Below are 15,360 nucleotides of genomic sequence, written 5' to 3' on the forward strand. Positions count from 1 at the left end.
GCAGGCGCGCAAATGGCACTATGTCCATTGCCGCTGCCATTAAGCCGATTACTTCCATGCACTGAGCCACTGACGGGCGTGGAATGGAATGAAGGACACGGCAAGCATTTAGAAGTTTTGATAACCTGGACTCCGTCAGGTAAATTTTCATCTCTACAGAATCTATAAGAGTCCCTAGGAAGGAGACTCTTGTGAGTGGTGATAGAGAACTCTTTTCCACGTTCACTTTCCACCCATGCGACCTCAGAAATGCCAGAACTATCTCTGTATGAGACTTGGCAATTTGAAAGCTTGACGCATGTATCAGGATGTCGTCTAGATACGGAGCCACCGCTATGCCTCGCGGTCTTAGAACCGCCAGAAGTGAGCCCAGAACCTTTGTAAAAATTCTCGGGGCAGTGGCCAACCCGAAGGGAAGAGCTACAAATTGGTAATGCCTGTCTAGAAAGGCAAACCTTAGGAACCGATGATGATCTTTGTGAATCGGTATGTGAAGGTAGGCATCCTTTATGTCCACTGTGGTCATGTACTGACCCTCTTGGATCATGGGTAGGATGGTCCGAATAGTTTCCATTTTGAATGATGGAACTCTGAGGAATTTGTTTAAGATCTTTAGATCCAAGATTGGTCTGAAGGTTCCCTCTTTCTTGGGAACCACAAACAGATTTGAATAAAATCCCTGTCCTTGTTCCGTCTGGATGGATCACTCCCATTACTAGGAGGTCTTGCACACAGCTTAGGAATGCCTCTTTCTTTATCTGGTTTGCTGATAACCTTGAAAGATGAAATCTCCCTTGTGGAGGAGAAGCTTTGAAGTCCAGAAGATATCCCTGAGATATGATCTCCAACGCCCAGGGATCCTGGACATCTCTTGCCCACGCCTGGGCGAAGAGAGAAAGTCTGCCCCCCACTAGATCCGTTTCCGGATAGGTGGCCGTTCCTTCATGCTGTCCTGGGGGCAGCAGCAGGCTTTCATAGAAACATAGAAACATAGATATTGACGGCAGATAAGAGCCATAGGCCCAGCAAGTCTGCCCCACCTTACCTAACAGTATAAACTTATCTAGTTCGTAGGATAGCCCTATGCTTGTCCCATGCATTTTTAAAGTCCCCCACAGTGTTTGTTGCTACTACCTCTTGAGGAAGTTTATTCCATAAATCAATCACTCTTTCTGTAAAGAAGTGCTTCCTCAAATTACTCCTGAATCTACTACCCTTTAGCTTGAGCTCATGACCCCTTGTTCTTGAATTTTCCATTTTATGTAAAATACCCACAGCCTCAGTTTTACTAAACCCTTTAATGTACTTGAAAGTTGCTATCATATCACCTCTTTCCCTTCTCTCCTCTAAGCTATACATATTTAGGTCATTGAGCCTATCCTGGTAAGTTTTATTTTTTAGACCATGTACCATTTTGGTAGCCCTCCTTTGCACAGATTCAAGTTTGTTAATATCCTTCTGAAGATATGGCCTCCAGAACTGCACACAATACTCAAGATGAGGCCTAACTAATGATCTATAAAGTGGCATAAGAACCTTACTATTTCTGCTGCAAATACCTCTACCAATACATCCAAGCATTCTGCTAGCCTTACTCGCTGCCTTACTACATTGTTTACTAAGTTTTAAATCATCTGAAATAATAATTCCCAAGTCCTGTTCCTCGTCTGTAACAGTCAGTAAAGTGTCATTGAGTCTGTAATTAACATTTGGATTTTTCTTCCCTAAATGCATTATTTTACACTTTGCTGTGTTAAACTTTAGATCCCAGTCGTTTGTCCAATCCTCCAATTGTTGTATATCACTTCTCATTTTGTCTACCCCCCCTGGAACATCCACTCTGTTGCAAATTTTTGTATCATCTGCAAAGAGACATACTTTCCCCTGTAGCCCTTTGCTGATATCGCAGATAAATATGTTAAACAAAACAGGCCCCAGAACTGACCCCTGAGGAACACCACTAGTAACAGCCCCCTCTGCTGAATGAACTCCATTTACTAAGACACTTTGTTTTCTGTCCTTAAGCCAGCATTCCACCCAGTTCACAATTTTTGAATCTAGACCAAGGAGATATAGTTTGTGAATAAGTTTATTGTGTGGGACGGTGTCAAATGCTTTGCTGAAATCTAGATATGCTACATCAACTGCTCCTCCCTTGTCTAATACTTTTGTTACATAATCAAAGAAGTCAATTAGATTAGTCTGACATGATCTCCCTGAAGTAAAACCATGCTGATTTTGGTCCTCTAAATTGTTTGTCTTTATGTAAGTCATAATTCTTTCCTTTAAGAGGCTTTCCATTAATTTCCCTACTACTGAAGTTAAACTAACTGGCCTGTAGTTGCCAGATTCTTCTCTACTGCCCTTTTTATGAAGAGGTATTACATTTGCTATTCTCCAATCATCTGGGACAGCTCCTGTTAATAGTGACTGATTAAACAGATCAGTTAATGGGACAGTTAGCACTGAACGAAGTTCTTTTAAAACCCTTGGATGAATATTATCAGGACCCACTGCCTTTGTAACATTTATTTTTGATAATGCTAACAAAACCTCATCCTCTGTAAAAAGATTACTGTTAAGCTTGTTTCTATTTTGCATAGCATCCCTTAATGTAGACATTGTATCTTCACAATCTTTAGTGAAAACAGAACAGAAGTAATCATTGAGACAGTCTGCAATCTGCTTATCTCCTTCTATTATTCTACCATCAACTGATTTCAATTTTACTATTCCTACCTTATTTTTTCTTCTTTCACTGATATATCTAAAGAATGTTTTGTCCCCATGTTTTACTGACTGTGCTATCTTCTCTTCTGCATCAGCTTTAACCTTCCTAATTAACTGCTTAGTCTTTTTTTGTTGGAGTCTCCATATTTTCATATCATCATCTGCTTGTGTGTGTCTGTAATTTTTATAAGCTATCTTTTTTGTCTTTACAGCATGTGCTACTTCTTTGGAAAACCAAATTGGTTTCCGCTTTCTTTTACTTTTACAGACATGTCTAATACAGTGTGCGGTTGCATCTAAAATGGCACCTTTCACAAATTCCCACTGTTCTTGAACCCCTGTAATAAGATTTTTCCCCTTTAAATAGTTTTTTAGGTATTCTCCCATTAATGAAAAATCTGCCGTCCTAAAGTCTAAAACTTTTGTTTTAGTCTGGGTGTACAGTTCCTGAACATGAATACTAAACCAAACAGATTGATGATCACTGGATCCTAAGTTCTCACCTACAGACACATCTGAAACTGTATCACTGTTTGTAAGTATTAGATCTAATATAGCTTCCTTACGAGTTGGTTCCTTGACTAATTGTTCAAGTGATTCCCCTAGCAGAGATTCAAGAATATACCTGCTTCTAGCCGATCTAGCAGAAGGAATCTTCCAGTCTATATCTGGCAAATTAAAGTCCCCCAGTACTATAACCTTACCCTTCATGGTCATTTTGGTTATTTCATCTAATAACAGATTGTCCAGTTTTTCATCCTGCAATGGAGGCCTATATACAACCCCTATTCTAAAAACATTTTTATCTCCAATTTCCAAAGTCACCCAAATACTTTCCACCTCATCATTTGTTCCTACAATTTCAGTAACCTTTATATTTTCATTTACATACAAAGCAACTCCTCCACCTTTCTTTCCTACTCTGTTCTTTTTAAATAACCTGTATCCAGGTATGACTATGTCCCAGTCATGCAAATCATTGTACCATGTTTCTGTTATAGCTACTAAATCCAAGTTGTCCCTAGTCATTATTGAAATGAGTTCAGGTAATTTATTTCCTAAGCTGCGAGCATTTGTGCTCATGGCACAAAGAATTTTTCTACTAGAATTTCTAGAATTGTTACTTGGACTAACAGTTTTGGCATGCTGTGGGGGGCAGGTGGATATATTAATGCTACCCCCCTTTATTAGTTTAAATGATTTCTAATAAAGTATTTGAACTCCTCTCCCAGATACTCTGTTCCTTTAGCATCCAAATGCCCTTGTTCCAGGACTGGTTAGGTTTCCAGGCCTGTCTGGAATGAGCAACAGTTCCCTCTTGTTTTGAAGCAGAGGAAGTTGATGCTGCTGCTGCCTTGAAATTTCGAAAGGCACGAAAATTAGACTGTTTGGCCTTTGATTTGGCCCTGTCCTGAGGAAGGGTATGACCCTTGCCTCCAGTAATGTCAGCAATAATTTCCTTCAAGCCAGGCCCGAATAAGGTCTGCCCCTTGAAAGGAATGTTGAGTAATTTAGACTTTGAAGTCACGTCAGCTGACCAGGATTTAAGCCATAGCGCCCTACGCGCCTGGATGGCGAATCCGGAATTCTTAGCCGTTAGTTTAGTCAAATGAACAATGGCATCAGAAACAAATGAGTTAGCCAACTTAAGCGTTCTAAGCTTGTCAATAATTTCATTCAATGGAGCCGTCTGGATGGCCTCTTCCAGGGCCTCAAACCAGAATGCCGCCGCAGCAGTGACAGGCGCAATGCATGCAAGGGGCTGTAAAATAAAACCTTGTTGAATAAACATTTTCTTAAGTTAACCCTCCAATTTTTTATCCATTGGATCTGAAAAAGCACAACTGTCCTCAACCGGGATAGTGGTACGCTTTGATAAAGTAGAAACTGCTCCCTCCACCTTAGGGACCGTCTGCCATAAGTCCCGTGTAGTGGCGTCTATTGGAAACATTTTTCTAAATATAGGAGGTGGGGAAAAGGGCACACCGGGTCTATCCCACTCCTTGCTAATAAATTCTGTAAGCCTTTTAGGTATAGGAAAAACGTCAGTACACACCGGCACCGCATAGTATCTATCCAGCCTACACAATTTCTCTGGAATTGCAACTGTGTTACAGTCATTCAGAGCAGCTAATACCACCCCAAGCAATACACGGAGGTTCTCAAGTTTAAATTTAAAATTAGAAATCTCTGAATCAGGTTTCCCCGAGTCAGAGATGTCACCCACAGACTGAAGCTCTCCGTCCTCATGTTCTGCATACTGTGACGCAGTATCAGACATGGCTCTAACAGCATTTGCGCGCTCTGTATCTCTCCTAACCCCAGAGCTATCGCGCTTGCCTCTTAATTCAGGCAATCTAGATAATACCTCTGACAGGGTATTATTCATGATTGCAGCCATGTCCTGCAAGGTAATCGCTATGGGCGTCCCTGATGTAATTGGCGCCATATTAGCGTGCGTCCCCTGAGCGGGAGGCGAAGGGTCTGACACGTGGGGAGAGTTAGTCGGCATAACTTCCCCCTCGACAGAACCCTCTGGTGATAATTATTTTATAGATAAAGACTGATCTTTACTGTTTAAGGTGAAATCAATACATTTAGTACACATTCTCCTATGGGGCTCCACCATGGCTTTCAAACATAATGAACAAGTAGGTTCCTCTGTGTCAGACATGTTTAAACAGACTAGCAATGAGACTAGCAAGCTTGGAAAACGCTTTAAAACAAGTTTACAAGCAATATAAAAAACGTTACTGCGCCTTTAAGAAACACAAATTTTCCCAAATTTTGAAATAACAGTGAAAAAATGCAGTTACACTAACGAAATTTTTACAGTGTATGTAATAAGTTAGCAGAGCATTGCACCCACTTGCAAATGGATGATTAACCCCTTAATACCAAAAACAGAACAACAAATGACAAAAACGTTTTTTTAAAACAGTCACAACAACTGCCACAGCTCTACTGTGGCTTTTTACCTCCCTCAATACGACTTTTGAAGCCTTTTGAGCCCTTCAGAGAAGTCCTGGATCATGCAGGAAGAAGCTGGATATCTGTGTCTGTAATTTTTACTGTGCAAAAAAAACGCCAAAATAGGCCCCTCCCACTCATATTACAACAGTGGGAAGCCTCAGGGAACTGTTTCTAGGCAAAATTCAAGCCAGCCATGTGGAAAAAACTAGGCCCCAATAAGTTTCATCACCAAACATATGTAAAAAACGATTAAACATGCCAGCAAACGTTTTAAAATACACTTTTATAAGAGTATGTATCTATTAATAAGCCTGATACCAGTCGCAATCACTGCATTTAAGGCTTTACTTACATTACTTCGGTATCGGCAGCATTTTCTAGCAAATTCCATCCCTAGAAAAATATTTTAACTGCACATACCTTATTACAGGAAAACCTGCACGCTACTCCCCCTCTGAAGTTACCTCACTCCTCAGAATATGTGAGAACAGCAAAGGATCTTAGTTACTTCTGCTAAGATCATAGAAAACGCAGGCATATTCTTCTTCTAAATACTGCCTGAGATAAACAGTACACTCCGGTACCATTTAAAAATAACAAACTTTTGATTGAAGAAATAAACTAAGTATAAAACACCACAGTCCTCTTACGACCTCCATCTTAGTTGAGAGTTGCAAGAGAATGACTGGATATGGCAGTGAGGGGAGGAGCTATATAGCAGCTCTGCTGTGGGTGATTCTCTTGCAACTTCCTGTTGGGAAGGAGAATATCCCACAAGTAATGGATGATCCGTGGACTGGATACACTTAAGAGAAATTACGTTTTCTTTCCAATGGCATGGAGAGTCCACAAATCCATTCAATTACTAGTGGGAACCAATACTAAAGATAGAGTCCACAGAAGGGAAGAGTACCAACAAATAGCCTCTGGGCTGTGTGTGTGCTGTGTAAAGTCACTTACCTTATGCAGCAGGAATGCCAATTCATGTCAATGCAGCAGTATCCAGTAAAGAGCCCATCCAGTGCAGGTATCTGCAGAGGATTACATTAGGAAGTGCCTGTGTCCTGTTAGGGAAATACTGTGCACATAACAGGGTATTCCTATGTCCATGTATCATTCAGCTTCTGAGAAGAGCCTTTTCTGTCTTTCTTCTTTGTAAATGATACTCACTAGGGACTCATATAGATCTGAGCTCCCAATTTGTATTCCATAAGCAAGTAGCTGGAACAACCTCTATTCTCAACCACGCCTTTGAGGCCAAGAACAAAAACTAAAGAGAGATGGGAGGGATTTTAAAGGGACAATCAACTCAAACATTTTTATTGTTTAAAAATATAATTCCTTTATTACCTATTCCACGGTTTTGCACAGCCAACATGGTTATATTAATATACTTTTAACCTCTGTGATAACCTTGTATCTAAGCCTCTTGGCAGCCCCCGATCACATGACTTACCTATTGACTTGCCTTTTAGCTGTGTTGTGCAGAACCCGTGGGCGTGAGCACAATGTTATCTATATGGCCCACATGAACTAGCAGTATCCTGTTGTGAAAAGCAAATAAAGCATGTGATTAAGAGGCTGTCAATACTATAACCTCTAAGTTTCAGCCTGTTTCTAAGCCCCTATAGACTCTAGAGGCATGAGAACAGGCAGAAATTTGTTTGAATGTTATAAAGTATATTAATATAGCAATGTCGGTTGTGCAAAGCTGGGGGAATGGGTAGTAAAGGCATTATCCAACTTTTTAAACAAATACAAAATTTTAGTGTTGACTGTCCCTTTAAGCTATGATATGGGTTCTTGACCTCCTCCTAGTGGCGGGAACTATGTCCCGTATGTTATGGAAGACAGTGGACAATCATTTTACGAAAAACATAGAAACATCAACATCAAATTCTGTAATAGTTGCACTTCATTCATACCTGGTGCTTGCCCTTGTTGTGTGTAGGTTGTGGTTTTCACAGTTGTGTACTGCTTGGCATAACCAACATCATCATCTAACATTTTTCCATTCACAGAGGGTACTGCTGTGTTTATGCCAGAATTTATGCCAGAGTCGTAGGTGTAAGACTGCCACTCAGTGACCTTCATAGGCCGGTCCACAACGTCAATCAATTCCATTCTACAAAAAAAACCAAAAAAAAAAAACCTTTATATATAGAATTTTAAGGAACTACATATTTTATCACATTGTTCCTGCTTCCCTAGCTTTATCCCATTTATTCCTTTGTTTCTTCATCACAAAATAAAGGGACTTTATACCCAAATGTTCAAGGACTTGAAAGTGATGCAGCATTGCTGTAAAAAGTTGACTAGAAAATATCACCTGAACAGCTCTATGCAAAAAAATAAAATAAAAAATTATTAGATCTTTCCCTCAAAAATGTCCTGAGTTTTCAAGACCCACTGTAAAAGGGACTTTAAGCAGTCAATCAGGATATGCTAGCCCCGTGACTTGCAAGGGAGTGAGCATTTGGCAAAATCATGTTATTTTTCTATTCAGTTTAAGGAATTTTACTATGAAATCTTATTGGTTATTTTATTTTTTCCAACTTGCACCTGGACAACAGCTTAAAGGACCAGTCAACACATTAGATTTGCATAATCAACAAATGCAAGATAACAAGACAATACAATAGCACTTTGTCTGAACTTCAAATGAGTAGTAGATTTTTTTATAACAAATTTCAAAGTTATGTATATTTCCACTCCCCTTGTACCATGTGATAGCAATCAGCCAATCACAAGTGCATATACGTATAGTCTGAATTATTGCACATGCTCAGTAGGACCTGGTGACTCAAAGTGTAAATATAAAAAAGACTGCACTTTTTTTTAATGGAAGTAAATTGGAAAGTGGTTTAAAATTACATGCTGTTTCTGAATCATGAAAAACATAATTTATGTAAGAACTTACCTGATAAATTCATTTCTTTCATATTAGCAAGAGTCCATGAGCTAGTGACGTATGGGATATACATTCCTACCAGGAGGGGCAAAGTTTCCCAAACCTCAAAATGCCTATAAATACACCCCTCACCACACCCACAATTCAGTTTAACGAATAGCCAAGAAGTGGGGTGATAAAAAAGTGCGAAAGCATATAAAATAAGGAATTGGAATAATTGTGCTTTATACAAAATCATAACCACCACAAAAAAGGGCGGGCCTCATGGACTCTTGCTAATATGAAAGAAATGAATTTATCAGGTAAGTTCTTACATAAATTATGTTTTCTTTCATGTAATTAGCAAGAGTCCATGAGCTAGTGACGTATGGGATAATGACTACCCAAGATGTGGATCTTTCCACACAAGAGTCACTAGAGAGGGAGGGATAAAATAAAGACAGCCAATTCCTGCTGAAAAAAATCCACACCCAAAATAAAGTTTAACGAAAAACATAAGCAGAAGATTCAAACTGAAACCGCTGCCTGAAGTACTTTTCTACCAAAAACTGCTTCAGAAGAAGAAAATACATCAAAATGGTAGAATTTAGTAAAAGTATGCAAAGAGGACCAAGTTGCTGCTTTGCAGATCTGGTCAACCGAAGCTTCATTCCTAAACGCCCAGGAAGTAGAAACTGACCTAGTAGAATGAGCTGTAATTCTCTGAGGCGGAGTTTTACCCGACTCAACATAAGCAAGATGAATTAAAGATTTCAACCAAGATGCCAAAGAAATGGCAGAAGCTTTCTGGCCTTTTCTAGAACCGGAAAAGATAACAAATAGACTAGAAGTCTTACGAAAAGATTTCGTAGCTTCAACATAATATTTCAAAGCTCTAACATCCAAAGAATGCAATGATTTCTCCTTAGAATTCTTAGGATTAGGACATAATGAAGGAACCACAATTTCTCTACTAATGTTGTTGGAATTCACAACTTTAGGTAAAAATTCAAAAGAAGTTCGCAACACCGCCTTATCCTGATGAAAAATCAGAAAAGGAGACTCACAAGAAAGAGCAGATAATTCAGAAACTCTTCTGGCAGAAGAGATGGCCAAAAGGAACAAAACTTTCCAAGAAAGTAATTTAATGTCCAATGAATGCATAGGTTCAAACGGAGGAGCTTGAAGAGCTCCCAGAACCAGATTCAAACTCCAAGGAGGAGAAATTGACTTAATGACAGGTTTTATACGAACCAAAGCTTGTACAAAACAATGAATATCAGGAAGAATAGCAATCTTTCTGTGAAAAAGAACAGAAAGAGCAGAGATTTGTCCTTTCAAAGAACTTGCGGACAAACCCTTATCTAAACCATCCTGAAGGAACTGTAAAATTCTCGGTATTCTAAAAGAATGCCAGGAAAAATGATGAGAAAGACACCAAGAAATATAAGTCTTCCAGACTCTATAATATATCTCTCGAGATACAGATTTACGAGCCTGTAACATAGTATTAATCACAGAGTCAGAGAAACCTCTTTGACCAAGAATCAAGCGTTCAATCTCCATACCTTTAAATTTAAGGATTTCAGATCCTGATGGAAAAAAGGACCTTGTGACAGAAGGTCTGGTCTTAACGGAAGAGTCCACGGTTGGCAAGAGGCCATCCGGACAAGATCCGCATACCAAAACCTGTGAGGCCATGCCGGAGCTACCAGCAGAACAAACTAGCATTCCTTCAGAATCTTGGAGATTACTCTTGGAAGAAGAACTAGAGGCGGAAAGATATAGGCAGGATGATACTTCCAAGGAAGTGATAATGCATCCACTGCCTCCGCCTGAGGATCCCGGGATCTGGACAGATACCTGGGAAGTTTCTTGTTTAGATGGGACGCCATCAGATCTATTTCTGGAAGTTCCCACATTTGAACAATCTGAAGAAATACCTCTGGGTGAAGAGACCAATCGCCCGGATGCAACGTTTGGCGACTGAGATAATCCGCTTCCCAATTGTCTACACCTGGGATATGAACCGCAGAGATTAGACAGGAGCTGGATTCCGCCCAAACCAAAATTCGAGATACTTCTTTCATAGCCAGAGGACTGTGAGTCCCTCCTTGATGATTGATGTATGCCACAGTTGTGACATTGTCTGTCTGAAAACAAATGAACGATTCTCTCTTCAGAAGAGGCCAAAACTGAAGAGCTCTGAAAATTGCACGGAGTTCCAAAATATTGATCGGTAATCTCACCTCCTGAGATTCCCAAACTCCTTGTGCCGTCAGAGATCCCCACACAGCTCCCCAACCTGTGAGACTTGCATCTGTTGAAATTACAGTCCAGGTCGGAAGCACAAAAGAAGCCCCCTGAATTAAACGATGGTGATCTGTCCACCATGTTAGAGAGTGTCGTACAATCGGTTTTAAAGATATTAATTGAGATATCTTCGTGTAATCCTTGCACCATTGCTTCAGCATACAGAGCTGAAGAGGTCGCATGTGAAAACGAGCAAAGGGGATCGCGTCCGATGCAGCAGTCATAAGACCTAGAATTTCCATGCATAAGGCTACCGAAGGGAATGATTGTGACTGAAGGTTTCGACAAGCTGTAATCAACTTTAGACGTCTCTTGTCTGTTAAAGACAGAGTCATGGACACTGAATCCATCTGGAAACCCAGAAAGGTTACCCTTGTCTGAGGAATCAAAGAACTTTTTGGTAAATTGATCCTCCAACCATGATCTTGAAGAAACAACACAAGTCGATTCGTATGAGATTCTGCTAAATGTAAAGACTGAGCAAGTACCAAGATATCGTCCAAATAAGGAAATACCACAATACCCTGTTCTCTGATTACAGACAGCAGGGCACCGAGAACCTTTGTAAAAATTCTTGGAGCTGTAGCTAGGCCAAACGGCAGAGCCACAAACTGGTAATGCTTGTCCAGAAACGAGAATCTCAGGAACTGATAATGATCTGGATGAATCGGAATATGCAGATATGCATCCTGTAAATCTATTGTGGACATATAATTCCCTTGCTGAACAAAAGGTAAGATAGTCCTTACAGTTACCATCTTGAACGTTGGTATCCTTACATAACGATTCAATATTTTTAGATCCAGAACTGGTCTGAAAGAATTCTCCTTCTTTGGTACAATGAAGAGATTTGAATAAAACCCCATCCCCTGTTCCGGAACTGGAACTGGCATAATTACTCCAGTCAACTCTAGATCTGAAACACATTTCAGAAATGCTTGAGCTTTTACTGGATTTACTGGGACACGGGAAAGAAAAAATCTCTTTGCAGGAGGTCTCAACTTGAAACCAATTCTGTACCCTTCTGAAACAATGCTCTGAATCCAAAGATTGTGAACAGAATTGATCCAAATTTCCTTGAAAAAACGTAACCTGCCCCCTACCAGCTGAGCTGGAATGAGGGCCGCACCTTCATGTGGACTTAGAAGCAGGCTTTGCCTTTCTAGCTGGCTTGGATTTATTCCAGACTGGAGATGGTCTCCAAACTGAAACTGCTCCTGAGGATGAAGGATCAGGCTTTTGTTCTTTGTTGAAACGAAAGGAACGAAAACGATTATTAGCCCTGTTTTTACCTTAGATTTTTTATCCTGTGGTAAAAAAGTTCCTTTCCCACCAGTAACAGTTGAAATAATGGAATCCAACTGAGAACCAAATAATTTGTTACCCTGGAAAGAAATGGAAAGTAAAGTTGATTTAGAAGCCATATCAGCATTCCAAGTTTTAAGCCATAAAACTCTTCTAGCTAAAAACAGAATTTATGTTTACCTGATAAATTACTTTCTCCAACGGTGTGTCCGGTCCACGGCGTCATCCTTACTTGTGGGATATTCTCTTCCCCAACAGGAAATGGCAAAGAGCCCAGCAAAGCTGGTCACATGATCCCTCCTAGGCTCCGCCTACCCCAGTCATTCGACCGACGTTAAGGAGGAATATTAGCATAGGAGAAACCATATGGTACCGTGGTGACTGTAGTTAAAGAAAATAAATTATCAGACCTGATTAAAAAAACCAGGGCGGGCCGTGGGCCCGACACAACCGTTGGAGAAAGTAATTTATCAGGTAAACATAAATTCTGTTTTCTCCAACATAGGTGTGTCCGGTCCACGGCGTCATCCTTACTTGTGGGAACCAATACCAAAGCTTTAGGACACGGATGAAGGGAGGGAGCAAATCAGGTCACCTAAATGGAAGGCACCACGGCTTGCAAAACCTTTCTCCCAAAAATAGCCTCAGAAGAAGCAAAAGTATCAAACTTGTAAAATTTGGTAAAAGTGTGCAGTGAAGACCAAGTCGCTGCCCTACATATCTGATCAACAGAAGCCTCGTTCTTGAAGGCCCATGTGGAAGCCACAGCCCTAGTGGAATGAGCTGTGATTCTTTCGGGAGGCTGCCGTCCGGCAGTCTCGTAAGCCAATCTGATGATGCTTTTAATCCAAAAAGAGAGAGAGGTAGAAGTTGCTTTTTGACCTCTCCTTTTACCGGAATAAACAACAAACAAGGAAGATGTTTGTCTAAATCCTTTGTAGCATCTAAATAGAATTTTAGAGCGCGAACAACATCCAAATTGTGCAACAAACGTTCCTTCTTTGAAACTGGTTTCGGACACAGAGAAGGTACGATAATCTCCTGGTTAATGTTTTTGTTAGAAACAACTTTTGGAAGAAAACCAGGTTTAGTACGTAAAACCACCTTATCTGCATGGAACACCAGATAAGGAGGAGAACACTGCAGAGCAGATAATTCTGAAACTCTTCTAGCAGAAGAAATTGCAACTAAAAACAAAACTTTCCAAGATAATAACTTAATATCAACGGAATGTAAGGGTTCAAACGGAACCCCCTGAAGAACTGAAAGAACTAAATTGAGACTCCAAGGAGGAGTCAAAGGTTTGTAAACAGGCTTAATTCTAACCAGAGCCTGAACAAAGGCTTGAACATCTGGCACAGCTGCCAGCTTTTTGTGAAGTAACACAGACAAGGCAGAAATCTGTCCCTTCAGGGAACTTGCAGACAATCCTTTTTCCAATCCTTCTTGAAGGAAGGATAGAATCTTAGGAATCTTAACCTTATCCCAAGGGAATCCTTTAGATTCACACCAACAGATATATTTTTTTCCAAATTTTGTGGTAAATCTTTCTAGTTACAGGCTTTCTGGCCTGAACCAGAGTATCGATAACAGAATCTGAGAACCCTCGCTTCGATAGGATCAAGCGTTCAATCTCCAAGCAGTCAGCTGGAGTGAAACCAGGTTCGGATGTTCGAACGGACCCTGAACAAGAAGGTCTCGTCTCAAAGGTAGCTTCCAAGGTGGAGCCGATGACATATTCACCAGATCTGCATACCAAGTCCTGCGTGGCCACGCAGGAGCTATCAAGATCACCGACGCCCTCTCCTGATTGATCCTGGCTACCAGCCTGGGGATGAGAGGAAACGGCGGGAACACATAAGCTAGTTTGAAGGTCCAAGGTGCTACTAGTGCATCCACTAGAGCCGCCTTGGGATCCCTGGATCTGGACCCGTAGCAAGGAACTTTGAAGTTCTGACGAGAGGCCATCAGATCCATGTCTGGAATGCCCCACAGCTGAGTGACTTGGGCAAAGATTTCCGGATGGAGTTCCCACTCCCCCGGATGCAATGTCTGACGACTCAGAAAATCCGCTTCCCAATTTTCCACTCCTGGGATGTGGATAGCAGACAGGTGGCAGGAGTGAGACTCCGCCCATAGAATGATTTTGGTCACTTCTTCCATCGCCAGGGAACTCCTTGTTCCCCCCTGATGGTTGATGTACGCAACAGTTGTCATGTTGTCTGATTGAAACCGTATGAACTTGGCCCTCGCTAGCTGAGGCCAAGCCTTGAGAGCATTGAATATCGCTCTCAGTTCCAGAATATTTATCGGTAGAAGAGATTCTTCCCGAGACCAAAGACCCTGAGCTTTCAGGGATCCCCAGACCGCGCCCCAGCCCATCAGACTGGCGTCGGTCGTGACAATGACCCACTCTGGTCTGCGGAATGTCATCCCTCGTGACAGGTTGTCCAGGGACAGCCACCAACGGAGTGAGTCTCTGGTCTTCTGATTTACTTGTATCTTCGGAGACAAGTCTGTATAGTCCCCATTCCACTGACTGAGCATGCACAGTTGTAATGGTCTTAGATGAATGCGTGCAAAAGGAACTATGTCCATTGCCGCTACCATCAACCCGATCACTTCCATGCACTGAGCTATGGAAGGAAGAGGAACGGAATGAAGTATCCGACAAGAGTCTAGAAGCTTTGTTTTTCTGGCCTCTGTCAGAAATATCCTCATTTCTAAGGAGTCTATTATTGTTCCCAAGAAGGGAACCCTTGTTGACGGAGATAGAGAACTCTTTTCCACGTTCACTTTCCATCCGTGAGATCTGAGAAAGGCCAGGACTATGTCCGTGTGAGCCTTTGCTTGAGTAAGGGACGACGCTTGAATTAGAATGTCGTCCAAGTAAGGTACTACAGCAATGCCCCTTGGTCTTAGCACAGCTAGAAGGGACCCTAGTACCTTTGTGAAAATCCTTGGAGCAGTGGCTAATCCGAAAGGAAGCGCCACGAACTGGTAATGCTTGTCCAGGAATGCGAACCTTAGGAACCGATGATGTTCCTTGTGGATAGGAATATGTAGATACGCATCCTTTAAATCCACCGTGGTCATGAATTGACCTTCCTGGATGGAAGGAAGAATAGTTCGAATGGTTTCCATCTTGA

General features: G+C 41.2%; 1 protein-coding gene across 1 annotated transcript in view; it reads right to left on the reverse strand.

The window, feature by feature from the left end:
- JUP (junction plakoglobin) overlaps nt 1–15,360 on the reverse strand; it is a gene marked incomplete in the record, with an annotated part of 133,947 nt that overhangs the window by 56,094 nt on the left and 62,493 nt on the right. The window contains 1 exon segment of the mRNA XM_053698828.1: nt 7,629–7,828. Coding sequence (XP_053554803.1) covers nt 7,629–7,827 — 199 coding nt within the window.

The sequence above is a fragment of the Bombina bombina genome, chromosome 1, assembly GCF_027579735.1.
Source record: "Bombina bombina isolate aBomBom1 chromosome 1, aBomBom1.pri, whole genome shotgun sequence".
In the NCBI taxonomy this organism is placed as follows: Eukaryota; Metazoa; Chordata; class Amphibia; order Anura; family Bombinatoridae; genus Bombina; species Bombina bombina.